At 53.4% G+C, this 27,782-nt stretch overlaps 1 protein-coding gene across 3 annotated transcripts in view; it reads left to right on the forward strand.

The window, feature by feature from the left end:
* Positions 1-27,782, forward strand: part of MSI2 (musashi RNA binding protein 2) — a 336,713-nt gene that overhangs the window by 303,560 nt on the left and 5,371 nt on the right. For all 3 annotated transcript variants that reach the window (XM_087826226.1, XM_087826225.1, XM_087826227.1), the window contains exon 11: positions 11,625-11,687. In XM_087826226.1, the coding sequence (XP_087682352.1) occupies positions 11,625-11,687 (63 nt within the window). The remainder of the gene's footprint in view (positions 1-11,624; positions 11,688-27,782) is intronic.

Below are 27,782 nucleotides of genomic sequence, written 5' to 3' on the forward strand. Positions count from 1 at the left end.
GAGGGAGCAGAGACATGGCCCCAAGAGTGCAGGGCTCTGAAGACAACAAGGAGCGCAGTGGGAGGGTGTGTGCAGGGCTCAGCCTGGCATCGGACTCAGACTGAGCTTTGGGGTGAGGAAGGGTGTGTGGGGGAACAGGTCAGAAGGCATTTGGGACACTTAGACCCATGCCTTCTGGAGCCCGGGCTCTTGTCCCAGCTGTGCACAGCCATGGGCAGGTCACTCTACGTCTGTGGACCTCACTTCTGTCTTCTGTGAACGAGGGGTTTGTGCGAAATGGTCACTGAGGTCTGTACACCTTACTGATTGTGGGGGCAGAGGAGGTGCAGTAGCAGAAGTTCGAGATGGAGGAGTGTGAGCGGAGGGGCTCCCCCATTAGTTTATCCCCTCCCCTGGAGCTGGGCAGTTTCCCCACCGCTTCTCTGTAGCAGACGGCCAGTTGTGGCTGTAGGTCTCCAAACGGACAACAGGCACCGCACCCAGAGCAGCCAGCACTGGGCTGGGCACTGGGCTGGAGTTCACTCAGTCCTAGCCACCATTAGGTTTTCTTGGTTTGCAAGTGGCAGACCAGGGAAGCAGAGAATCTTGTTCCAGAGGCAGGGCCAGGATTGGGGCCCAGATGGCCTGGGTCTTACATGCCACCCTCCACTGTCTTCTCTAGTGTCCATCTGTCTAGTATGACCACACCAGCCACATGTAGCTACTAAAATTCAGATTTAAATGAATTAAAATTAAGTAAAATGAACATTTCAGTTACTCAGTAGCCACATGTGGCTCGTGGCTACTGTCAGTGTAGAATATAAAACATTTTCTTCACAACAAAAGTTCTGTTGGACACGCCATTCAGATCATAAAGGAAGAGTATGTTATGGTGTGAGTGCCCGGTGCACACATACACGCACGCATGCACACGCACACGTGTGCGCTGTCCTCCCCAAGGAGACCTGGGGTGCCATCATCCCTGTTCTCCATTCCTTTCCCATCCTGCTCAGCCCAAAGCTGGTGGTAGGTTCAGGGGAGCCTTCCCTCCCCCGGCTTCCTTCCCAGAGGACAAGAAGACACAGGCTCACACACCTGGCTCAGCCCACCTCCCTCCACAACCAGGCTGCCATTGCCCCCTTGGTGCAGCAGTAGTCCCAGGAGGACAGAGTTGGGGGATCCTAACATGGGATAATTTGGGGGTGACAGAGTGGGCCCCATGCTAAGTCCCCTGTCTCATCTAAGAGCCGGCCCAGGAAATGTCTGATAGAACTCTGTCTTGGGGACCTGCATCCTTGGGTCTGCCCTAAACAGACGGAGATGAAAAAAGGGACCATCTGAGGCTGGTAGAATGAGATGGGGTTCCCCTCGGTGGCCCCGCCTATAAGCCAGGCTTTGGGAATTGAGCAAAGGGATAGTAAAGGGCATGGAATAGGCTTGGAGTGACTACACCCAGGGCCCATCTGTTTATCATTGTCACCAGGTCCCACAGTTTAACAATCATATGGGTTTGACTGGAACAGAAATTAAAACATCCAGACAGAGGCCGGCTGACCTGTGGGAATTGGCTGTTCTGTTCTTTCTCAGCCATCAAATTTCATTTTCCCATCCCACTTACACCCTCAAAGCATCTCGTTTGTCCTCACTGATGGCCATCAGTGGCCCCAAGAGCGAGGTCACCAGCTCTCAGAGGGCCAGGAAGCGGAATGGCCCAGTGCCCGCACCCCGCTGTCCACAGCCCTCCAGGGGGAGCCAGGCTGGTTTCGGGGCCCACCCCCTGCTGACCCTAGAGGAGCCGCATGTGGAGAGGTGGCTCTGTCTGTCTGTGCCCAATACCTCCCCAAGCAGCCTGGGTCCTAGACCACACACCTGGGGAGTCCCTGGGGCTCCCACTGAGACCTCAGGAGCAGTGTCTCCCTGAGAACCAGACTGGACCCCTGGAGCCTGGGCTGCAGGGCAGGGCCCCAGAGAGGGAAGCTTTGCAATGTCCTGACATCTGTCCCTTGCCTCATGCCAGTAAGGAAAGTTCTAGTAGATCTGATTGAGAGGGCTGGGGGACGGAGGGGTGGCCCAGAGGAGGGCAGCCCAGCTCCCTGCCCTCTCCCTGCCCTGTCAGGCTGACTGTTGACCCCTCCCCTTGCCTTGGGGTCCTGGGCGTCAGAGACATCAGCACAGCTGTCCCGTCGCCACCAGACTGTCCTCATGTATTTTCTTCGTGGCCTTTCTTTTCCACGTCCTCACTGTGTGCCCACTTCACCCACCTCCAGTCTCCCCTGAAATGTGTGTGGATCCTGCACCCCTCCCAGCCCCTCGCTGACCCCATCGGAGGTGGGACAGTTCGAGGTAGCTAGCTGACAGGAACGGAAGGACACCCAGGTCCTGGAGAGCAGCTAAGGTTCTTCACCCTGTGTGCTTTCACTCACAAACCACGGATCCCTTTCAGAAAGCAGTCTAACCTTGACTGGGGTCCTTTTAATCCGAATTGGCACTTTCTGTGAACACCCACTTCATCTCTGTGGGGGTCCAGTGTCCCTCCCAGTGCAGCCCCATTTGACCTGTGGGACCTTGCTGGGCTCACAGGTAGGTGTTAAGCGGCACCTGCCCCTGCCCACCTTTAGATTCTATGAAATTAAGTGAAATGCTCCAATAGAGGACTCGATGCCTTTGGGGAGTTATTGGAGTGGGGAGTAGTTCTCTTCTGGGAAGACTGAGTGATGACGACCGGCCACTGTGGAAATGGCTCCTTCCTCCCCGGCCCAGGTGTCCCCACGTGTGCCCCACGCACCCCAGCCCCCGTGGATCAATATGTGAGCTCGAATTATTATGATCCCAGTCAGTGGCTCCCTGTTTCCTCTCTTTTCCCCCCTCTGGACTCTCCGTTTAATCTGTTAACTTCTGTTCTTATTTCACTTTGCAGACTATTTGCCGATTTCACAAGACCTAATTTTTATCAACTAGCTCTTAAGAGAGGCATAACAAATTGGGGTTTGCTACCAATACTAGAGAGGACACAGTCCCGGCCGCTGTCAGTGCCCACTGAACCTGCCCTAGCTGCCTGATTGAAAGAATGTTCTTTTGCTCAATTTTAATTCGTGGAAAAGACTCATGTCCTCATTGCTTCACACAGTTTTTTTAAAATAATTTTGTTCCCCAGTCCCTTCCCATTTTGCTTCCCGTACGCACTCCCCACCTGCCCCACCTGCCGCCTCCCCCAGAATGTAACGGGGCCAGAGGGAACTTCTCACAAACTGTGTGGAGCCTCCTCGGGGGAGTCCAGGTAGAAGGCATCCAGTTACTTTAAGTATTGCCCAAACAGAGCCAGTGGGCATTTCATGGGGTGCTAGTGGGCCACAGGGGTGCGCAGTAGGTGACTTGGAGCTCCTCTGTCCTGTGGTGGACACACACACACGCACACGTGCAGTTCTATAAAGAGCAGTGTGAAAAAATCTGGAAGAAAAACTGTATCAACATGACCTGGTTGTCTTTGCCTTTGGGGCCAGTCCCTCAGTGGCTGCTGCCATAATAGTAAGCAAACCTGTCTTCCCAAAGGGACAGCGGAGTCACCTGGGGGCTGCCACACCTCAGGCACTGTGGGCACCAATCCACACAGGGCCCCTCCTTCCCTGCGCCCCACCCTCGCCCCCTGCCCATGCTGGTCCTGCATCCCTGGCCCGCCGGGGAAGGAAGGGACAGAACTCAGAGGGCCAGCACCCCTCATGGTCACCCCCAGAAGGGCTCTCTTTCCCCATGGTCCTCACCCCCCCACATACTCTCCATTTGAAACCACCCCCTTACTTTCTTGCCTGAATCAAGCACAGCTCAGCTGGACCCTTGGTTCACGCTCATAGTTTGTGAGAAGCGGCCCGTGCGCTCCCACTGGGTGCATTCAGTGTGAGCAAATCCGTGTTTGAATGTCAGTGTCCTTGAGTCCCGCCTGTGTGGTTTTGCGCACCCCACTAAAGATGCTTGATGTAATAACTGGTGAGGTTTATTTTCCCGCAGGCTTTTTCATGTGTGCTAATTTTATTTTTAATCTGTATGGCTTTTTTTTCCTTCTTAATTTTGTCCTGCTGTGGATTGCTTTGCTTTGGTGAACTTATCCTGGTATGCTTGCCTCCCCGACATTTTAGTCACTGTGAGTTTTCTTCATGTCTGTAAATAGCTCGTCTGTGCTTCGCCCTAATGACGTTTTTTTTTCCCTGCCCTGTAAGCAACTGAGGTAGAAAAATAAATTGTTTACCACGGACATGCTGTGTGCTGTCTCTTAGCCTGACAGTGTCCTGTTCTCGCTCCCGGGGAGGTGACTGCGCTGAATGACTGGTACCAATGACAGCCCAGTGAAGCTTCTGAAAGCATGCAGACTCCCCCTGGCTGCCGCTTGTCCCCACCCCCCGCCTCCTCATGTACCCCGCACATGCTCAAGGTGGCCCTGTCCTTGAGCAGAGACAAAGCATCTGCATGCCGCAGCTGCGCGTTCACCCCATGGCCCTTCTGCCGTCACTCCTGCCCCTGAGTGGGAGTGCCGGTGGGACATCTGGAGCCCTTCACATCTGTGCACCAGGTGTGTGTGAGCTCATGCATGTGCTTGTGCACACTGGCCTGCACGTGGCTTGCACGTGGCCTGCTTTCCTAAGGCCCCTGCACGGTGCACGTTGCACGAGGCACCTGTGGTGCTGGGCATGAAGCTAGAAGATCTTGATTCGAGGTGCCACTTAGGCACATAGTAGCCATGTGCCCATGAGCACATGACCTAGCTAAGCCCTGGGGATAATGACAGTGCTTAGTTAGTTAGGTGTTTAAACTTAAACAGGATGATGTGTTCAGGTGAACACGCCTGGTAAATTGGTAAATGCTCTACAACTGCAGATGTTAGAAAGTGGCACTGATATTTCTATTACGTTGCTCCCCGGCGTGTTTCCCTCCCTCACCCCGCAGCGGAGCTGCCTGCTGGCGGGTCCGCTTACCAGGGAAAGACCAGTGCAGGATTTCTGAGGGAGGAAAGTCAGGCTGTGGGCAGCCCCCCACCTCGCCCCTCCGTCCCGTGCACAGTCAGGAGCTGCTGCTTTCCCAGATGGGAGCAGAGCGCAGTGCCTAATAGGCACTTAATAAATGTTTGTGGAAATGAATTGGAGCAATCTGAATTGACGGGAATTTCGGGTTTCACTTTCGATTAGCTTTCTGTGCCTCTTGAAGCTCCTCTGCATAAATAAAGGGAAATGTGACTAACAGAGCTCTCGGCTCCCCAGCTAAAGCCTGGACCACTGTGTTCTCAGGTGGGAGTCGGAGACCGAGTTCTTGCCCCTAGCTTGCTGGGAGAGTAAGGCCACCTCTGGGCCTCAGTTTCCCCCTGTCAAATGGGACTATGGATCCTTGTCTGGCCCCCTTACTTGCAGGTTACTGAGAGGGTCCCTGGGACCAGGGATGATCTAGCGCTTTGGAAAAGGGTGGTGTCGTGTCCAAGGAGGGAGACCCATGCGGGAGCCGAGGGCCCAGCTCCCGGGGAGCAGTGAGGGAGGCTGTGGACGTGACTTCCTACGCTCTGTCCCTGAGCACGTCTCACCGGATGCTGGTACCCGAGCCCTGCCGTCCTCACTTCCTTCACACCTTTAGGTGCCTGTACCACCAGCTCACAAAGTCTCCTGTAAGCCTGCCAGCAGGAGCATAATCACTTCTTCCAACCCTTCAGTTTTAATTTCCATCAGCAAAAGCAAGTGAAAGGTCACAGCTTAAAAAAACAACAAAAACATAAATTGCTCAGTGTGAAATTATAGGCAGGTGGCAGTGCCAGACCTGACAGCTACGGACAGACCAGAAGGCCGAGGTGTGGCCCCCACTCCTTCCTCATCCCCAGGCTGAGAAGATGGGAGGGCTCCTGCCCAGAGACCCTTCCCCTGAGTCCAGGTGAATTTGAATCCCCTGCCCCCAGAGAACCCACCCAACGGGGCACTGCCTCTGTTCCGTGTGCCTTCAGTGGGGGTGGAGTAAGGGGCTGAGAGCGCATTCTCTGCAGTGCAGGAAAGGTCGGCAGGTCCTGCCCTGGGCTGGGATTTGATGTGTCCCTGTGTGGTCTGACTGGTGTGCAGAATGAGCACCACCGGGGAGGAGTCACTGACTCTGCCTAGAAAGCGTTTCAGAAAGGGCGACATCTGAATGGGGTTTTGAAGCACAAATAGAAGTTTGCCGGGCAGATGATTAGGGAAGGGTATTCCACGTCAAGGGACCAGCAGGCTTAAAGGCAGGAAGGCATTACATGTCTTCCCTCCCTTGCATTCCTGCCTCTGTTGATTCTCTGTCCCCCATCTGGGCAGATGTTGTCCCATAACCTTGGCTGGGACAGCTAGACAACAGACTTTGGCATTGGGAAGTCGGTGCCACTTATTTCCAGACCCAGAAAATCCTGGGCAAACACTCTGTGGACCAGGAGTGCTGACCCTACCCTGCCATAGGAAGCTGGTCCCTGTTGGGGCCTTTATGAATGTCCCTGAGCCAACCCAGTGGGCTCTGGATCTCTCTCCTCTGAGATGGAGCCACTGAGGCCAGCCCTGAGTGGTATTCGCTTAGGGCCCCTCCAGGCTTTCTTCAGCTGACCTCTGGTACTGGCCTTGAATGCACTAGGATTCAGGTAAGGCCAGGAGTAGGAAGAGATGCCCTCTCCCCCCACCCCCTTACATCTGTCTTCCCACTTCCACCCATCCGTCCTTTACTCATTGAGCACCTAGTTGTTAAGCACCTGCCCTGTTGGATGCTGAAAACAGTGGTGAACCAGAGAGACGCCTGGCTGCCTTTACCAGGCACTTGTCAGGCAGAGGAGCAAACAGGTCCCACTCAGATGGGAGGACCCACAGCAGCTCTTCTGGCTGGGCCCTTCCTACAGGAGCTGGAGGAGCCCAGGGGCAGCATGTCAGGACAAGAGGGCATCGGAGATCACCGGTCCAGCTGCCAAGCGCAAGCACCAGGGATCTGGGATCCATGCCCACACCTGTGCTCACCACGTCCCAGGGTGTGGCCACCCCAGCCAGGCCCTCCCTGAGCCCCCAGGAGCCTCGTGCCTTCTGCCATCACATTACCCCCTCCAGACTCAGAGCTTGCTCTGCAGATAAAACATACCCTTATCACTCACAAGCGAATTGTAAATGTTATCTATGAAAGCACTTTGGATGTGAAATGTCATGTAAATTAATAGGATTTTAGAATAGGAAGGCACCAAAGGGAGTTCTCAGCTCCACTACTGTTATTACCTTGAGCAATAATAATAAAAATAGAAATAAAAGTTATCATTCCACTTACGAAGCGATTACCGAGTGCCAGATAACCGTGCTGAGCACCCAGCGCCATCCTCTCCCTGAATCTCACAGCAGCCCGACAAGAAGGTTTCGTTAACTGTTTACAGAGGAGCGGAATGAGGCCGAGAGGGAAGTTATGTGGCTTGTCTTGAGTGGCACAACCAGTGAGTGTGGGACATGGGATTTCTACCCACTTGCTTTTAGCCACAGTCGTGTACGGTTTCCTTTAACCTCTCCGGACCTCGAGTCCTTCGTCTCTGAAATGGGTCTCATGGTGTCTTGCATCGTAGCAGCGCGGGCTCGCTGAGATGATGCGGGCAAGCTCCTTGGCCCTGGGAAGTGCTCCAGTGGCAGCTGCTCTTATCAGTGTAATGATTCATTTTCTCATGATCTTACTTTATGGGAACAGGCACAGAGGTTCTACCACTCACCCTGTCACCTAGGACTGGTGGACAAGGGTGTGATCTACTGGCTGTTAAAAATTTAAATATTTCTATGCAGGTTGTCAATAGTGTCAGTCCTGAGCACTCAGAGTACCTCCCCCACCACTCCGGGCTCCTTCCCAAGGCTCCCTGACCATGCAGGTCCACCAGCGACGCCCAATACAGCAGCGGCCTGTCACTCAGCACCCAGAACGCCCTATCTCAGGAGATGAGAAGTGGTGGGGTCTGCTTTTTACAGGGAGGGAACTAGAGACCACAGATGTTTGCTTACTCACTGAGCTAGTGATGGGGCCCAGGTGGGAAGCTGGGGTCTTTCAGCCAAAAGTCTGGGGTGTTCAAGACTTGAGTGTTTCCTGTCCTCGGGCCACTGAGGTGGGCGCCACAGGACTGGAATCCAGCATTTATATCTAAATGGCTCAGCAAGAGACTCTTTGAGGGGGAATCAGAATGTTGACTGTCTCTGGCAGTTCAGCCTCTGAAGTTTTGGGAACCTGGAGAAACGTAAAAAGCCATCTGGCCAGTGAGCTCTAGAAGGACCAATGATCAGACCCGTGGTTTGTCCTGACACCTGTTGGTGGCAGGTGGTAGGAGGTTTCAAAAGCGGAAGTTGCCGTTTGTATGAGGAGTGGGGGGGCGGGGGGGCGGTGCAGCATGGAAGGAGAAATTCTCACAGTAGTTTGTGGATCTTAGAAGCTGCAGTCAGAAGCCCTTTGCTTTGAAGGCCTTAGTCTCAGAGAGACAGGCAGATGTTCATTTTGTGGGCACAGGGGTGTCCCCGGGTCATTCAGGGTCACCAACTGCCATCACAGGGCAACAAGGGCTGACTTTGCAATGAACCCCCTGTGGCCTTTCTTGTCCTGGAGGTCTTGCTGGAGAGAGAGAGAGAGATGCTGGACACTGTCCTCATTAGGCCAAAAGCCAGTGCCAGAGCCCTGGCCATCTCCACAAAGGAGCCTCGCCTCATCCCCAAAGCCCTGGATGGTCAGGCCAAGGCTGAATGAGGCTGGAGCTCTCTAGGGTCTATGCCCCCAAGTCAGTGGGTAGTAACTAAAATGCATGTTGGGGGACCTGTTTCTTGGTCACGTGTACCTGCTGAGGCCCAGCTTGGTCATTTTTAAACTGAATTGAATTTTAGTGGTGAGAGCTCTGAGGACACTTTCAAGATCATAGCATGGGAACAGCTGCTTTCCTTCCCTTCTGCCTCCTTGATCTTAGAGAAAAGAATCAGAATGGCCACTTGCTCTGCTCCACCATCCCTGAGGACTGACCTGATTGCTGCAGGCTTTGGAGCAGCCACACCCAGGTCTTAGCTCAGCTGTGAGAAGACCCTACTGCAGACACAGGAAGGGGCCTGGCTTCCAGCTCAGTGGGTCTGAGGACCACAAGGCCTGTCTGCAAAGCTGCTCCTCCCTCACTCCCAGCCCTTCCAGACCCAGTTGGGGAAAGCACATTGCCACCAGGTCCACCAGCTGGGCCTCCCAGTCCTCAGGTCCCTCCTACTGTCTTGAAGACAGGCTGTACTCCATCAGGACAGCTTTAGGCCAAGGTCACGATGCTGCTTTGGGCGCTGACAGACCCCCACTAACACACACACACACACACACACACACACACACACACACACACATCTTTCCTGGTTCTGCGCTTGCCCATCCCCACAAGCCCATTGTCCTGGGAAATAGCACCAGGGCCTTATCAGTCAGGTCATCTAGAGACCACATTTGGGGTGGGCAGGGAGCTGGGGAGTGGCCCAGAAGGACGCTGTGTGGTGGGGGGCTGTGGGCTCCCTCATTGTAAAGGGCAGCCAGGGTGGCTCTCCTCCCCCAGCGCCTCCTCTCACACCTGTCACTTTGTTTAGCCCATTTTGATGGAGCTTAAATGCCAGCCCTTAGCAGTGTGGTGCTCGGTCTCCAGCAGCCTTTATCTGAGATTATGGATAATGGGTTTCCTTGGATGTGTTCTTTTCCCTTCCTCTTTCTCTTGGACTTTTTGTCCAAAATGCGCTCAACTCCAGAAAATAGGCCTTTTGTTAAGTCGTTTTATTGACTAAGCTCCCTTCCCCCAGCCACCCTCCCTTCCCACCACCTCCACCACCACGTTGCCATGCTTGCAAGGAAACCTACTTCAAGTACCTGGTAAGAGAGTGCAAAGGATACCTCGGCCCCCCCCTCTTCCCTCTCCCGCTCCTCCTGCAGGGTCCTCCTGCTCTCTGCCCACAGGGAGCCTGGGGGACCGAGAACTGGGACAGGGAGAAATAACTTGACTTCTCCCTTATTTCCCTTCAGCTCATCCGTCAGCACCCACATGTTCAGAAATCTAGATCCTGCCCTGAAGAAGTGGGGAGAGGCCTTGGTGGGGGAGCCCCTTCCTTGGTGCCCAGCACTGGGAGGGAGCGGCCTCTGGGCGGGTGCCTGTGGTCCTCGTGGGAGCTGGGAGACCCATTCCAGCAGCAGGGTCCACTGCATACATTTATTTCACCTGGATCTTTCTTTTTTCCCCCTTCAACAGCCCTATTACCATATTTAAATGCAAGTATGTCTCTTTTCATTGGCATTTTCAGTAGCTTAGCCTGACCTCCTTAGAGTAGCTCGTTCCCTTTTGAACTTCTTTCCCCCTAGTAGTCCCGTGTAGCTAGGACGATAGTCTTAGAGTTTAGTGGGCTTCTAGTTCCCTCTCTTTGGGGATGGCTTTTCTCTCCTCTCTTTCCTCCCCTGCCCCTGCCTTCCGTGGTGCATGTCTTCCCCCCTGTCCTGTACAAATGCCTTGTTTGGACAGCTCGGTGGCTGAAGCCAGGTAGCTCTCTGGGGCTGTTTGTTACGTGCTACTGGCTCTGGCACATCATTTAAAACCACAGTCACTGGAAACGAGTCTTGGGATCAGGCCTCCAAGTGTCAGCCTGGATGGAGAGGCTGTTTGTTTCATGGGTCTGGGCGTGTTTCTGTGTGTGTCCCAGTGCCTGGCTGTGCGTGCACAGGCTAGTGGCCGAGGGAAGCCCAAGGGAGGGGACTCCCACCCACCCACCTCTTCCTTTACCTGGACATTCTGCAACCACACTGGGTCACCTTGTCCTTCTGACTTTCAGTCCCATTGCTGTGACAGCCTTGCTGCCTGGTGCAGTATTAGAGAGCATAAGCCTTGATCAAGAAGTTTTTAGATGGTATGAGGACTTGATCAAGACCCCAGGAGACCCTTCAGTGCTGGCTTGATCAGGGAAGGTGGAGTGTGGGCAGAAGAGCTGCATCTAAATCCCTACCTCTGTGCCTCGGAGGTTGAAACACAGAGATAAAGCCACGGGGCTCACCCGCATCCCCACACTCCCTCCTTCAGTGGGCTTCATGCACACTCGGTCAGCTGGACCCCGAGAATGCTTCGCCTTAGGCCTGGGGCGCCCACATTGCAGGCATGACCAAGTCTGGCATTAGGATGGCAGAGCAAACCTGCAGAGCCTTTGGAGAACAGCTAGAGTTAAGCCATCTCCTGTCCAAGGTGCCTGTTCTTGTGCCTATTCTGTCCCAAGGGCCTCCTGCCTGTGGCTCAAGGCTGACCGCTCCCTGCAGGCAACCCAACCATGCCTGGTCCTGCTCTGGACAAGTCCAGGGGAATTACCAGGTGTCAGTGCAAAGGTGGCCAGGAGTTCACCCGGCTCTCAAGAGAAGTTCCTTCCAATCCTCTGGAATTTGTAGGTGTGCCTTTTAGAACCAGTTTCCAGGGTGACAGATGTGTGAGCATCAGACATGCCTAAAGATGCCGTGCCTTCCAGAAGCCTGAGAGCCCTGATCTCTGTCCTCCTAAAAGCTGACCTGTGGAGATGCCTTCCCGTCTTCTGTGTGGAGGGTCAGGGGAGTGTGGCCTGGGAGGCAGGGCTGTCCAAGCTCCTTCCAGGATCCCTCCCTGACCCCAGCTCCTCTCTCTCCGCCAGGCTTCCCGGCAGCGGCTTACGGACCAGTGGCAGCAGCAGCGGTGGCAGCAGCGAGAGGATCAGGTAGGAAGGTGTATGGGACAGGCGGCTCCCAGGCATGCCCCAGTGTGCAGGGGAAGGTAAAGCCCTTTGGATCTGCGTGGCTGCATCTGTCCCCTACTTTCACCAGAGCCTGGAGGGAGGGGACAGGGAGGCTCGGGCCAGGCCCTGCCACCCAGGGCACCTCCCAGCCGGGGTCAGTCACAGGACTGCAAACCAGAGGTAGATTATTATCCTGTCATTGCAAGAAAGAAAAATGAGTTGCTCTGACTTTGGACGGCCCCTTCACCTCACAGGGCACCTGTGGTCCTTTCCTGCGGCTTTTGCTAGTTCGCGAGGCTCCTTTCCTCGGGTCTCTGACCCAGCCAGAGAAGGTCTAGGTTGTAGGAGGGAAGCTCAGAGCCTATCCACATGTTCCCAGCCTTGGAGCAACCAGTCTGCTCGGCTCCTGCTGCCCCTGGCAGGTGGGCCTGCTGATCCGGCTAAACCCCAGAGCTCCCAACGGCCAGAAGTGGGGCCAGCCCTGACCTCAGTGAATGAGCTGCAGTTACCTAAAGTCCCTGCTGCCTCCCAGACGCTTTTAGCAGAGACAAGAGAAGAGAGCTCCTGGACTCCGGCTGCCTAGGGAAGTGGGTTTTCTCTCCCATGAAGTTGCCCCAGTTCTTTGGTTTCCAAATCCAACCTTTTAGGAGGTCTGGAACCCCTCAAGTGAGGTGGGGCCATTTTTCCATTGGCACTGTGGGATGTGGCGGGAGCTGGGGCATGTCCAGGGCCCAGGCCTCAGGCCCCAGTCCCAGGCGGGCCTTTTGTCCCACTCCCCAGATGCTCACGGCCTTCCTAAGCAGGCAGGGCTTCTGCTGAATGCTGGGCTCCCAGTGAAGCTCCGGGCCTCCCCCAGCTCCCCCTTGGCCACCGAGAGGCCCTGCTCCTCCTGAGCTGTGGTTTGCAGCTCCCCCCATACCCTGTGGACGGCGCACTAGAGCATCCAGGGAAGCGATTAGTTTGATTTAACAGGGCTCCAAGGAGGGCAGGGGAGGGAGGTGCTGGGGAGGGTACCAGGAAGTGGGGCATTAAAAGCCCGGAGGGCAAATGCCAAAAACCCAAACCCTCTGTGACAAGAAACTGGCACAGTGAGGCCCGTTAGAAATGTCAGTAAAAATCCGTTCCATGCAAACTGGCACTGCCTCAAGCTACAAAGGATCCGCTCCTGAGAATCACCCACTGGGGGTTTATTTGGAGGGGCCAGGGCGTTCTCAGGGGGCCGAGGAGGGGCAGTTCACCAGAGAGCTGGGCAGACTGGCCGGCAGGTCCGGAGAGCCGGGCGCCCTTCCCCAGCATCCGCCTGCCCAGCGGCCTCCAAGGCCTCCCCCGCCCTCTGACCAGTGTCCCTGGGCGCCCCTGCCCTGGGGCGGGGTGCACAGCTAGCTGCCTGTGTCTCCCTGTTCCGTTTGGATTTTTAACTTGAGTGCTTTATGAACCAGCCCCCGTCCTACCTGTGCCTGGTGGGGGGACGAGCAAACGAAAACTTGAGATTTTTGAGTGTTGTTGGTTTTGTTTTCTCCGTTCAGTTTCTTTCTCATTATAACTTGGATTATGAAACTAAACTTTAACCCGAAATTAACCCTGCCTCTCTCCCTACCCCATCCTCCCTGACCTCATGGCAAGTTTAAAGGGCAGCATGGGGTTCTTCGTGAGTCAGAGTGGTCTCCCCGAGGTCTGTGCCCCCTTCCGCCACCCTCACCTCTCACAGACCCCCAGAGCCAGGCGGGAGTCCCACCCACCCCCTCTAACTCCTAACCCCAAGGGTCAGAGCCATCTCCCACCGCACTTTTTTTTTTTTTTTTTCAGGATCAGTGGTGTTTTATTTGTAGCCATTTCCATCGGGAGCAAAGTCTCCCACAGGCCATCCTAGGTCAGCCATGTTCATCCCTGCACTGTTAGTGAATTCTATTCAGGAGTGTGTGCCCAGACCACCTGCCCACACCAGCCTGGTTAGCAAGGAGTAAATCCTCAACTCCGAGGTGTCGCCTCCCCCACAGAGTGCAGGCACCCCACAGTGCTGCCTGGGGTCAGGGGCTTGGGGTGTGCCCAAGGGCAATGGCTAGACTGTGCCCTCTCAGCTCAGACACCACCTGGGTGGAAGACACTTGCCTGTGTGTAGACAGGGTGGCCCCACCCTCTACCTTCCTTTGGACCTGGAGCAGGGTTACACGGTTGGGGAAGGAAGATCTCTGTCTTTCTTTCTTTTAGTGACTTGTTGGCCTGTAGGGACTATCCCTCCCTCTTTTAGAAAATAATCTGGACTCCGAGCCAGATTGGGCAGGATGACCCATGATTCACTTGTTTGTGGTGTCCCCTCAGTGGCACTTTGGCATGGGTGCAAGAGGGCCACACAGACTTGTTGGGGTTTGTGCATCGGCCCAGGCCAGCACGGGCTCACTGAAGACTGATTGTCAGGTTCTACCTTCCCCCATTCCTGCAACCCTGCACCCCTGCACCCCAGCCCAGCTCCTTCCCAGGGGATGGGGCACTCCTTCAGCCTCCCGAGCCAGTGCCAGCAGCCTCGGCCATTGGAGGGAGTAGCAAGTTCAGCTGCAGTCCCTTACGGAGAGAAGCTGGTTCGGGGAGATTCTGGGGAGCACCAACCTTGACCTTGGTGCCCTGATGGACTGGCAGGTGACTCGAAGCAGTGGGAAAGGCAGCCTCTGCTCCCCAAGGCTCTTGGGCGTGGGTTAGGGATTAGGCATCATATGGAAGGCCCTTTTTTTGTCTTTCATTTTTGTCTAGCCCCACAGTTTTGTTTGGGATTTTTTTCTTTCATTAGGACATACTGGGGGAGCTTTCTGAGGCGGGAGCACCTGCTGAGGGCTGTGGGGGTGGGAAGCAGCTTCCATTTGCTCAGGTTGGCAACTCGAATCGGTCAGGGCTACGGTGCCAGGGTAGGAGGTCCAGGGGAGCCTTGAGCTCTGCGTCCACCTCAGCCAGCTCCTCTGGGCCAGCCTGCCTGCCTTTTCCTAACTCCCCCAGGACCTGAGGTGAGCAGGGCTCAGGCGACCCCACCAGGAGAGGTCCCTGCCGACTCCTAGATAACTTCACTATCAGTGGTCACTTTTCTTTTACCTTCACCTGGTGGTTTGAAATGTCATCTTTTCTTGTGCTCAGTCGAGAGTTTGTTTGTTTATTTTGATCGTGTCCATTTAGTTCCAGTGGCCCCATCATGTCCCACCCAGACCTCAATCCTGTTTGGCAAACGACTCCCCCCACGGGTGAGGGAAGCGGTTCAGATTTTCAGGCGATTTCATTTCTGGGTGGCATTATGGGTGGGGCCGTGTATCAGTCTTAGAGCTTCTGAGCCCCTCCTCTCCCCAGCCCATCTCCAGCCCCAGCCAGGACCCCTTACTGTACTTTATACTTGCCAGCTTTATTCCAATGTAGTAACATGAGCTCCTGACGGTGGTGAGTGAGAGAGTCACGTTTCTGTTGTCTTTTCTCTTGCTTGGTTGGGGCTGCGGTGAGAGTGTCTCTGAGGCATACTTTCCCGCCTCTCTTACGCTAGGATCTGCACACCTCCTCTCAAACACTCTTCTGAGCACGCTCAGCGGGAAGGTTTGTCCACACCTCTTAATCCTCTCAGTGTCCAGCTTCCTGTTAGTACCAGCTGGTTTGCATGTTTTTGCTTGTTCAGATGAAACAGTTCAAGAAACAAACTCATATCCAACTCTCGAAAAATGTCTTTTTTTTTTTCTTTTGTACTTTCGTTTTCGATTTTTTATTTATTTTTTTATTAGTTACAACTCCAAAACACCTGTTGTCCAGTAAAACATTTCACACCTCCCTGCCTGTTCTTAGATTGTATGTATCTGTGGGACTGAACTAAATGCATGCACTGTAGTCGATGTACTGGTAGCTGTAGCCGTAGTTGTAGAACATGCATTGTTGAGTTGATATTACAGGGTCCCCGGCAGCTCGGCATGGCACGGCTGTCTGAAGGGTAGCGTGGGGGGCCAGGAAGAGAAGGGGATCCATATTTTCAATGTTACCAAGGGGCTTGGATCCATGTTCTCGCCATCAGCCACCACCACCTCCCCTCACACTCCCTGCTCCCCCAGTCCAGAACTGGGTCACCACCCTCCCGACTGAGGCCTCTGTCACAGTGTCCAACTATAGTGAAAGGGAATGGAACCAGGACTGAAGGAGTCTCCTAGCTCTTCCTTGCTCTTGTCTTCCTCGCGTGGTTCTTGAACACAGCAGATCCTTTCTGATTTCTTAGGGGCTACCAGCAAGGCTCCTCCAAGCCCCCTACTCCGTTGCCAGTTCAGCCCCTCAAGGAGACAGGTCCGCGGGCAGCCCTGCCTGCGTGGCCTCCTCCCTGGGGTGCAGGGGAGGTAGTAGGTACAGGGAGTAAGGTCTTAAGATCCTCCATCTACAGACAGGGAACGCGATTGGTCCTAGAAAAGGTCGGCATTGGTTCTCACAGTGGGTGAAGGTCAAGGAGAGCCTTCAGATGAGCTTTCCAAGGGGTGGGGCGAGTGGATGAGAGTGGTGACAGTGCCAGCATGGAGGTTATTGACACGGCGCGGGGGGAGGGGGGGCTGTAAATGTCAAAGAGGAGGCCACAGTTTTCCTCCATCTCCCCAGGAAGACTTCCCAGTCCCGCTGCCTTTGCCGTCAGCTCAGGGAAACGTGCAGTCAGTCGTCTTTGGACACACTGTCTTCCCTGGACTTGTGGCAACAAGTCATAAAGGAGTTCCAGAGGTCTCCTAGAGCTCTTGGAGACGTCCCTAGTCTATGATGGGAGACAGAAGCCCAGGAGGTCACAGAGTCCGTGAAGTCCCCAAGAGTCTGAAGTGACAGGGCAAAACCAAGTAGCTTCATGGAGAGGAGTGGGGCTGTGGGCGTCGGTGGCGCAGTTGGGGTGACCAGGGATTGGACGTGAGCAGGCCAGTCGGCCACAGAATGAGGGCCCCAAGGCCCAGAAAGGGAGGTCTGGGGTGTGCTGTCCTCCTGGCTCGGCCTTCTGGGGAGTGGGCGTGGGTGTGGAGGCATGGGCAGGGGGAAGGTCTGGAACTGTGAGGTGTCCAGGCTGCTGAAGCTGCAGATGGCCCCTGGCTGGGGAGCAGAAGAGGAGGGATTCTCCCAGGTTTGGCTCTGCTAAGAAAATAGCTTTGCTGTCCTATGGCTGGACATCCTAAGAGTTTCTTTCCCAATTTCACTTGAACCATAAAAGAAAATGCTCTAGGGAAGAGAGCAGATCTCACAAAGCAGGCATGCCTGTCTCCTCTGGCTCAGGATGTTTTCCATGTCCCCAGTGATGCCCTTTGCCTGATACTGGTAAGGGCTGAGGGGCCTGAAAGATGGGCTCCCACACTCACTCCTCTGGCAGCTGGAGGGATCCAGGAATTGTTTGCAGTTGGGCTCTAGGGTTCCCAGGTGTTGCTTTCAGCAAGCACACACTGAAGATTTGCTCTGTGCCAAGCACCAAGGAATATATAGGCAGATACACTTCTTCCCCTCAGCGGTCTGAGAATCCAGATCCTTCCCCCGGAAAGCTCCTATTTTCCCCTGGAGCATTGTTTCTGGCACTGTCAGCTCCACTAAAAGCCGGAAAACGGATCAGTGCCCTGCCTTCACTTCTGAAGATAGCTTTTCTGGACCTCCATCAGCAGGATCTCCAGGAAGGGGGTGCTGCTGTGAGACCATCTGTGCTTTCCCACCCAGCATTCTCTGGGGGTGTGACCCCAAGATGGCCCATCTGTGGGCAGTGTCCTAGGGACACCCTCTCTCTGGGATAGACCCACATCTGTGGCCGTAGAGTAGAGCCAGCACAGCAGCCCAGAGGGAGAGCCAATCTGTAGCCTGTTGGGACCAGTTGAAGCAACCAGCAGACTTACCTGAAAAACCCTTTCTGAACACGTATCTCCCAATCCACTGCCTTGTGTGCTGGGGGTGGGCACCTTGTTTTTCAGTTTGTCATTAAAATCTTCATTTCTGGAAGAGCCAGGGTTTTCCCCTTAAAGAGTCCAGCATTGGATTTCAGTAACTCCAGTGAATTTATAATAATGCACAGAGCCACCCACCACTGACCTTGGCTTCATTCATTTTCCAAGGGCTTTCGGACCAACCCTGTTGAGGATAAAATACATCAACTCTAATCAATAATTTTGTAATAGAAATACCATGCACTTGATAAATCAACTCTAGTACAATTAGCGACTAGCCTTGAAGCTCAGACCTAAGTATAAGTTAATCCTAAAGTGAATGGAGTGGGGGAATGTTAATGGTCTTTTAAATCAGTAGAATTCTTTTCCGTGCCTGCCCCCTGAGCTGGTTGGCCCCCTCCTCTCATGGTGGCTCAGGAGGAGGGGTGGGAAGTGTGGTGGTGCCTTTGGCAGCTCTATAAGAGCATGTAGGGCACAACAGAGAGGGATAGAGGGACCCCCTCCTTGCACCCTGGGCTGGGTGTGAGCACGGCAGAGTCTGGGAGCCCCGAAGCTGGGGAAACCCCCATAATAAGAATCATCGAAGGAGCACTTGCCTGGGGACACAGTGATTCCTTATGTTTGTGCTAAGCTTAGACTCTCGGGTCTGTTACTGCAGCTACCCCATGACACAGGCAGGAAGGCAGAAGTTTGGGGCCTGGTTTTACATGTTTGTTTGCTTTAATGAGAAGGCTGGGCTGCAGGATGATTATGATTACATGACTTAAACAAAGTCACACAGCTGGTCACCTGAGGAGCAAGGCTTTGGGCAAGGAGGAAGAACCCTGGACTTGAACCCCCGGTCTGTGGCCTCCTTTAAGCAGCTCTGTGGAGGAGCCGCATTTGTTTGCGCAGGACTCACCTGCACCTGGACCCGGGCACATGCAGGAATGCAGGGTGTCTCAGCTGCCAGCGCTGTGTTGGCCAAGGACTCGGGCTCCAAGACCTCATAGCCCAACTTTCAGGCGTAGATTTCAGATCTGGGCCCAGGGCACCTCTGCCATGGAGTTTAACTCAGCAGTTTATTACGTGTGTACCAACAGTAATTATTATATGCTCCAGGCACTGTCCTAGGCTTTGGATCAGGGTACTTTGGGCTGTATCAGAAACCCAGCTTGGTGTGGTTAATATGATAGGGGATTTATTACCAGACATCCTGGAAGCTCTCGAAATTCACGCCTACCTGCGAGATTCCTGAAGAGACAGATATCTTGCAAGTGGTTGATAGAATGCTAGAGACACTTCCCAGCCAATTTTAATAAAATAATGATAATACTAATATATTAATAAAAATAACTCATGTATTATGAGTGAGCCAAGTACTGTGCCATGCCCACCCGCCTTATCCCATTTAATTCTCATAACCCTACGACGTGGGCACCATCATTCCCATTTTAAAGATTTAAAAACTGTGGCTTTGATAGCTTATCCGAGGCGGCGGAGACAGGATTTAAGTCTAGGTCTTTCTCATTAGATCTGTGCTCTGGGCCACTGCCCACAGATGCTCCCTTATACCAGCCTGAGCAAAGCTCTGCATCTTTAAAATATACACTTGACAAAAAACCACCAACTCAATTCTCCATATCCTTGGGGAAGGAGAGAACCCAAAATCACTTACAAGAGGCCTCTGGAGGCATATGTATTTTTTGCACCTGTTTCTGCTGTTGCAGACTTAACGTCATGGTTCTGTCTGGCTTTGGCTGACATTTCTGATCTGACTCCTGGTCCCTGAATCTTTTCAGACAAAGGAGGCCCAGAGGAGGTGTGGTCGGGTAAGAGGGAGCCAGCCTGAAGGTAATTATTTGAAAGGAGCCTTTAGCTGAACCAAGACTGGAGGAAGTTAGCTATTGCCCAGAAGAAATTAGGTGATGGAGCAAGGGAGAGCCTCCTTGGGCAGGACCGGCCTTCTCCGTAGGGATGTCAGCATCCCTTCCTGTGAGCTGAGAGGGCTGGATCTGGAAGGTCGCTGGGAAGCCCAGCCCTGGGAGGGGATTGGCTGCCCGGTTGCTGGGGCTTTGCTTTGGGCCAATGGCTGGGGAAGGGCGTGGCCAGAGGCGGGAGCAGTGGGCTCCTCGGCCAATCGTCCTGCAGAGAGAGGCTGGGCTCCTGATACCATGGCAACCAGGAGCAGGCGCTCATTTGTTTTGTAGATGAGTAATTACTACGCAATTAGAGAGAGCTAAAAATAAAGGGGCCCTTTGTTCCTGGTTACTTATTAATATTAATAAAATGGTCTGTCCAGGTCTGTGGTAAACAATTAGTGCAAACCTGTGTGCCTGCGGTAGAGCCCACTGTGGGAGGCAGAGGCTGCCCGGCCCCCCTTTCCCCTCTTCCTGGAAGTTATTTCTGACTGTAACCTGCAGAGGGTCTGCTTTCCTGGCCTTGGGGAAAGCTGCTCAGCCTCACCAGGCACAGGGACCCAGGGTGCCCTGGAGTCAGGGGGTTGGTTAGGCACTGACCCAGGTGGAAGCGTCCGGCAATGTCAACCCAGCCTCCAGAGAAAAGAGCAGAAACACAGCAGCAACACTAGAAAACATGGGCCAGTGTTGGAAGAAACCCGTCTTCCAGTTTTGCTGTATATTCTTGGCCATGTTATTTGACTTTTCTGGGTCTAGATTGTTCAGCTCCAAGAAGACAAAATAGTCTTTAAACCTTCTGCTGAGGTAGCTGCAGAGATTTTGATGTCTCCCTCCTCAGCTGGCTTGAAGAGAAACAAACCAGGCTTGGAAATGACCTGCTGGAAAGTTACCGACTGTCCAGGGATTGGCCCCAAGTCTTCCTGTGCCCTGGCTTTGGGGACTGAAACAGCTCAGAGGCTTCCCTTATATCCCTTACCCTTCCTAGGGGGAGGGATGCCTTGGAGATTAATCAGATAAGGGTGATAAGCAGCTTTCAGGGGGGAAAAACAAAAACTAAGAGCCTAGAAGGAAGTATAGGGAACTGGAAGACTTGGTTCCAGTCGGGCTTCTGCCACTGACAGGCTGGGTGATTTGGGGGGCAAAGAATTTCAGACTGGAGGGTTCTTGGGGACCTTTCAGCTCTATGGCTCTGCATTGCTTCTTTTACTAAAGGTCTCAATCCCTTGTCATTGGGGATGAGAGGGGGGACAGTGTCCATGCCTTAAGATCTGAGAGGAATGACTAGAGAGAAAGCCATAGACTTCAAGTGATGAGGCATGTTGGTGGGGGTGCATTGGAAAACAGTCATGCTTTTTTTTTAATGCATGAAGGCAGTAAGTGGGACAGAAATAATTCCAAAATTGTTCTCAGTAAAAAAAAAGCAGAAAACAAAACCATATAGTCAGATTTCCATCCCTGGATGTGGTTGATTAAACTGCTCTGGATGATATTCCTTAGTGAAGGTCGACCTGCTAGTAGCTGCTGTTGAGCAAATCAGCTCTGGGGCGGGGGCCAACAGACTGGTTCTTTTTTTTTAAAATAAACTAAGCTTTTCATTTATATATTTTTTTTAATCCTCACCAGAGGATATGTTTTTATTGATTTGAAAGAGAGAGGAAGGGAGAGGGAGAGAGAGAGAAACTTCAATGTAATAGAAACATCGATTGGTTGCTCTTTCACCCACCCCATCCAGGGATCGAACCCGCAGTCTGGGTATGTGCCCTGACTGGTATTAGAACCCATGACCTTTCATTTACAGGACGACACTCCAACAGCTGAGCCACGCCAGCCAGGGCAGTGCATGTTAGAATCATCTGGGGAGTTTTAAAAATTCCTAGTGTCCAGGCCATACTGCAGACCCGTCCAATCAGAATCTACCGGGGTGGGCCCCAGGCCTCAGTGATAGTTAAAGCTCTCCAGGCAAGTCTAGTGTGTAGCTGTGGACTCAAGTTCCACCAAGTTCTTGCCAGTTGTAGAGCCTCACACCATCTCTGTGACTTTATCACCAGCAGCCCTACCTTAGCAACAGTAAACAGAGGCAAACCAGGCAGTGGGCCCCAACATCCGTAACAGCAGGACAGCTGGTCTGGGAGCCTTAGCCAGAGGCCTGGGAGCCCAGGACCCCCCTGCCAGCTATTGGTTTTTCCAGCCAAGCCAGAAAGTTCCCCCCTCCCAGGTGGGCTGAAAGGGTCTTTGTTCTCACCACAAATTCTCCTGCCTTCCTTGAGGACAGGCCCATTCTGGCTGGAATTAAAAGCATGTACACAGAGAAGCAGGGGCCCTGGATCCACCATAAAGAGGGAAACAGCCATCTTCCTTGACTGTCTGACGAATGGGGGCCTTTTTGTAAGGTCGAAGTTTGTTTGTTATTAAAGACCTAATTAGAAACATGAGAGGGAGCTGAATGGCTCGGTGCTTAGCTAATTAGTGACATGTATGCGCCCGCTTTGAACTTCAAGGACACAGAGCTATTAGTGCTTACATCAAAAATGGATTAAACTCCTGTGCCTTTATAATCATTAAAGACTGGCTGCTCGAGTGGAAAGCCTTTTGTACAGGTCCTCAAGGGGCTGCCCCTTGGGCTTCCTCCCCACCCCACCCCTGGCTGCTGGAGGCCCAGGCAGCGCGTGTCCATGCAGTGGGATTGGGCAATAAATACTGATGGGTCCTAGGGCATTCCAGTTCGCCACAGGACTGCCCTCAGCAGGATGGAGTGGTCTTTGGTTGCAGAAAGACCTCACTTTCTAGAGGGGTCCCTGTGAGAGCTTAGGCTTGGGAGGGCTTCCATTCTCTCGGGGAAGTGCCATGTCTCCACCTCACCTTGACCCCAGCCATAAACTGCATGCTCGGCCTCATTCCCCAGGATGTGGCACAGAGGAAAGTGGTCTTGTCCTCAGGAGAGGCACAGTCCCCTATCTGGAAGCCCCTAGTCTGATACACAGTTCTTGCCAGATTTCCGAGTTTTTTTTAACAATAGCACATAGTATGGAAAACATGCGCTGGGCCGGCAACGTCACTTACAAGACCCAAGCAAGGACCTGACCCCTCTGGCTGGGGCAGGCAGGGTGGAAATGAGTGAGTGAGCGCACACCGTGTAGGAACGCAGAGGGCGGCTGGGAACGCGTGGGAAAAAACCACACTGGTTGCTTTTTTGAAAAGATAGAGAGACAGATGTGCCTCGGGGACATCTAACATCCTCAGGATTGAACTAGGAGATACTTGGAGCCACCACATTGTTCAGGAGAGAGAAAGGGAGTCACTAGTGGGCACCACACACCCCGTCTTTATTTCCTTTTGATTCTCAGGTTGGGGATGAAGAAGCAAAGGCCCTGGCTTGCCCCGTGGGGCCGTGCCCTTGCCCACCCCAACCCCCCTTGCCTGGATAAATGGTGATGGAGGCAGCGCCCGCCTCCCCGGGGCTGTGCGCGCAGCTGCTGGGCGGCAGAACAGCGTGTCATGGGTGCTGCTGGCTTCTGGTGGGTCTCCCCATCTGCTGCCTCTTGCAAGTTCTAACCTGCGTGGGTTTGGAATCTGAAACCTGTTAATTTAGAGAGGAGGCAGCAGGATGTGTGTTAAAACACCACCTGCTTCAGCCAAACCATAAATATTTGTCTCCCAGGTTGGTTTCCCCACGTCTTCCAAGCACTTTCGAGGCTCAGGGCAGAGGTTCTGTTGAAACACCCTGAATGGGATCAGGCACCCCACCTTGCAGCTGAGACTGGAGGCCTGAGCGGGGACAGCCTGCTGAGGTCCCTTCGTTGGTGATGCTGTGGCTGCCGGCAGGCAGTTCACACCGGAGAGCAAGCGTCACGCCAGCCTCAGCCTCACATCATGGCCTTGCCTTTCCTGGCGCCCCTGTCCCCTCATTCCTTAGACTCATGCAAACAAGCTCTGTCCCTCAGGACCCTTGGGGTCTGAGAGAAATGGGAACCTCATTGTGGCTCCAGAAAGTTCCTTCTTTGCCCTCATGAAAAAAGCCGGGTCTGTTCGGCCACCAGGCCCAGGCCCATTCAAGGCTGCCCGTCTCCAGAATTTACACCAGGAGCAGGTGGCAGTCAACCGCTGACCCCCCTCCTCTCTTCATGCACCTTCCCAACCAACTGGGCCTGGGCCTTGCTGAGGAGGAGACACACCCACAGACCCAGATCAGCGCCCGTAATAAAAGAGCATCAAGGTGGAAAGAGAAGGAGCTGTTTTCTGTCGAGACTGTACCTCAACAGAAAGCATAGAGCCTGGGCCACAAAGCCCTCCTCCGGGTGTTTGGAGTCTTCTCCGTGCAGAGGTCCGAGTGGTGGTGTGACTCTCCGGGCCACACCTAACACAGGACAGGAGGGGTTTAGAGTCAGCTAGGAGTGAAGTTCTCTCTTAAGGGGAATGTGATTTGACCAGAAGCTCAGACCATTCTACAAAATTGTTAGTCCCGAGTCTTAGGGTCTACTGTCCATCAATTCCCTGCTGGAGATACGCCAGCATTAACGGGCAGACACTGGCACCAGCCAGAGCCGTCTGAAGCAGGTTAGGTTTGGAGAGAACAAACAGAAACTGCAATCTTCTGAGACTAGCGCCATTGTAACTGACATTTGGAGTGTTTATGTGACTCTGACTTCCCTGTCAGCCCGGTGGATGAGCAAACACTCTCCATGTGTCCTGTGCAGTATTTGAGATAAGCCAGGCATCTCTGGATATGTCGAGGCTTGTTGGTACCAGGCCGAGTGTGTACCTCTCAGTAATATATTTGTTTGGATATGGAGACAAGGAAAAGAAATATCATTGCCATACTCCCTTCCCTCCCCCCCCCCCCCCCAGTTTTAAAGTATTTCTCTTTCCCTTCTGAAATAGACTGAATTTCATCAGAGCTTAAAAAATTACTGCATATAAAATTGATTGTCCCTCCATCTGGGTCCTGGAGCTGATTTGCTTTTAATTCAGCGTGTCATTCAGGGTTCCCAGGTTGGATGTAATTGCTGGCCCTCTCTATCTATGTCTCCCACCTTCAGGCTAGGATTGCTGGGACATCGTAGCCGGACTGCCGGAGTGTATCCCCCCCTTGTTCTGCTCAGGATATGCTCTCACAACATACAGAGCGCTTTCTCTCTTTCCTGCTGAGAGTCAGGCTGATTAAGGCAGGCAGGACTCCGGTGGGTGGGGGACTGACACCAAGGTCAGGGCCAGGATCACACACAGGTCTTCTGACTCCAAGTCCAGTGCCTCCTCTCTCTGCACCATAGCTGCATCTCTGAGTATCCCAGCTGGACAGATAAAGCACAGGAGATGCTGGGGGACAGGGGTGAGGAGTGAAGAGGAACCTGCCCAGGATCAAACCGCTACTGTGGGTGCTGCCCAGAGCAGCTGATGGACAAGCCACCCTTTTACCCACGATGAGCCCCCACACTGCCAGCCTGGGGCAGGGCTCAGCCCAGGCCACTTAACACTCACAGCTTCTGCTACAGAAATGCCAAGACATTGTTTCCTTCTGAGACAGGCATCATAATGTCCCAAATCTAAATCTCAGCACTGTATTTATTCAGCAACATGTACAGGACCCTTCCTCACATGCACATGCACACGCACACTCTAGCCAGCAGTAGCAAGGTGCCCTTGCCCATTAAGAATGATGTTCCATGCCCTTTTCCTGACTCAATCCTGGTGTTGTGAGACCATTTCTGGCCCCTCAGAATGAGTTTTGGTGCTGGGGAAAGGTGCCCTCCATCAAGACAGAAAACAGTGTGAGTGGCACAGAAAGCACCCTCGGGTCAGGAACTTGGCATCATGCTCTGTCCTCCTGCCTCTCCTCCCCAGGTCATAGCTTGGAAAGGGGGTCCTCAAGTAACTCCCTTTCCCCTGGAGCCTTCCAGTGTTCAGTATGAACTTCCCCAAAGCAGAAAAACATTTTGCCCCTCAGGTCTGCCCACCTCCACACAGAAAGAACAGCTGCTGAGAAGCGTGCATGCAAAGTGCCCATCTCCACTCTCCCCCCAGCAGCCAGAGCCATTTGTTATGAGCCTTTCCAGAGACTCCTGGGCTTCCAGATGGCTAGTTTGGGGACTTTAATGTGCAGGAGCCTGGGTCTTCTGCCCACAGGGGGAGAAAGAGGGAATTGTTGACTGGAACACAGCATGTCTCCTCCATGCCCCCATCCAGTGATGGTGACAGTGATGGGTCAGGTTCCACTGCCCAGAAGCCTGGAGAAAGGGAGACCAGGCCCAGAACTGGCTGCTTCTTGCCTGTGACTGCGCCATCTGGTGGGGACCCGCAGCCCAGTCTTCCGCCCCTGGCTGGGGGATATCTGCAAGGTGACTTTGAGCTGGGCCTCAGGCATTGCAAGGAGCAAGTGTATATGACAATAGGGCACTTGGGGTTTTAAGCCGCATTCTAATACAGTGCCTTTTCCACGATGATTTTAGTGTCATTTGATAGAAGATGACTGAGCGGGGAGGGGTGATGCAAGCCTGAAAAGAGCTACTTGTTGTGAAATTTCCTTCAGACCAACTCTTAAGCTACAGGCCTGGCCACACAGGACTGGGAGAGGTAGCCAGGGATGGGCAGAATACCATCGGCCCTCTTGTCTTCTAAGCCGGTGGAGAGGGGCGCTTCTGGACAGCATCCTTCTGCGGGCTTGCTGCCTCCTGTCCCCGAGGCTGCTTCTGCTGGCTGGATCGGTCTCTGGGTAGCTCTCCCCCTGCTGGAAGGAGCCAAGATCAAAAGCTCCCTTCTCCCCAGCCCAGCTTCTAGACAGGTGGGCCTGCCCACTGGCTTCCTAGATCCTCATATGGCCAGAGGAGAAAGAAGCCAAAAAATCTTATCTGTCTTGCACTGTGCCCCCCCCCAAACAGAACAGGCTAGTTACTTGTTAGTTACTTTGCATAGGACGGGGGTCAGCTGCCTGGGTGACCAGGAGTCCACTGCCTGAGCTCTCTCCATTTTCCCTAACCCGGAGGGAAAAAAGTGTGTTAGACCAAGATAATTCTGCCTTTTGAACATCTTGGCTTGATATTTGCTTCCCTGAGTGAGAAAGGCCAAATGTTATCTGCAAGCTTAATCTTCTATATTCAAAAATCCCGTCCCTTTTGTCTGCCAGAGCATTCCCAAATCAGCCACTTATTTGCTCTAAGCCTCTGTGATTTTTTCTTTTCTTTAACCTGTTCTTTTCACCAGCCGGTTCATTCATTTCTCGGCTACAGCTTCCAAGAGGCCTCACTCTGGGGCCTCTTGCCCCAGAGGGCATCCCACATAGCAGCTTCCCTTCTCTCTGCTGAGTCAGGAGCCCAGCCCACCTTGGTTTGGCCTCTCTTGTATCTTCTTGTCCCCATCTCAGTCTCCCCCCAGCCCGGCTTGGGTGCATGGTCCGTCTCTTCCCATCCTGGGGACAAGCGGGTAAAAATCAATCTCCTTCCGGCTCTTCAAGCCCCACCAGCAGTGGGAGGCTGCGATCACAGGCCCCTAGGGCAAGGCCATGGCCAAGAGGGCATTGCACATCTCCCTCCGTCTGCCACGGAGGGCAGCTGGTCACAGGGCAGAGAGAGAAATGCTGAGGGGGCAGAAGGGAGAAGATGGCTGGGAGGAGCTGCCCCTTGGAGCCGTGGAAATGCATGGAGCCCAGATGGGTCTGGTTCTTCGAGACAGGTTAGCAGTAGTCAAAAGTCTCCAGCCCCAGACTCACCTTGAGCTTTAAAAATCAATGAGAACTTACTTTGCAATTTAAAAAAAGAATTTTTTTTTTTTTCCATTCTGGCAAAGAAAAGTTTAGCTACTAAGGGGAAATGAAGATGAGACTAAATGAACCTGGTTGACAGCTGTGGCTCTCACTGGGGAGGGAATGATGGAATTTGGGGAGGTTAAGGGTGGGGGGCCCAGGCTGTGTCTCCTCTTTCTGCCCCTCCCCCACCACTCTGGGGATCGGTGGGTGTGAAGTCCCTACCTGCTGTAGCCAAGGGACATTCCTAGCTCTTTTTCTCAGTCTGGAGTTTATAGCTGAAGATAACTTAACAGGAAACAGGCATTTCGGTCAGATATGCTTTAGCGATAAACTGGTTCAGTCAGTATGCTCTGCATTCATATTTCTTTGTCTTTTTTTTTTAAACAAAAGGAAAAAAAAGTTTAAATCCCCCCTTTCCTTCTACTGCAGGAGGTGAGTGTGTGGGTGTCCTATAGAATATCATTGGCATTCACCCAGCTTCGGCCCCAGCCTCCAGATTTGCCATCCCCACCCCATCCCCTCCCTCCATCCCCTGCTCTCCACCCCA

Source organism: Miniopterus natalensis, chromosome 17 (genome assembly GCF_054644295.1).
Source record: "Miniopterus natalensis isolate mMinNat1 chromosome 17, mMinNat1.hap1, whole genome shotgun sequence".
NCBI classification, from domain to species: Eukaryota; Metazoa; Chordata; class Mammalia; order Chiroptera; family Miniopteridae; genus Miniopterus; species Miniopterus natalensis.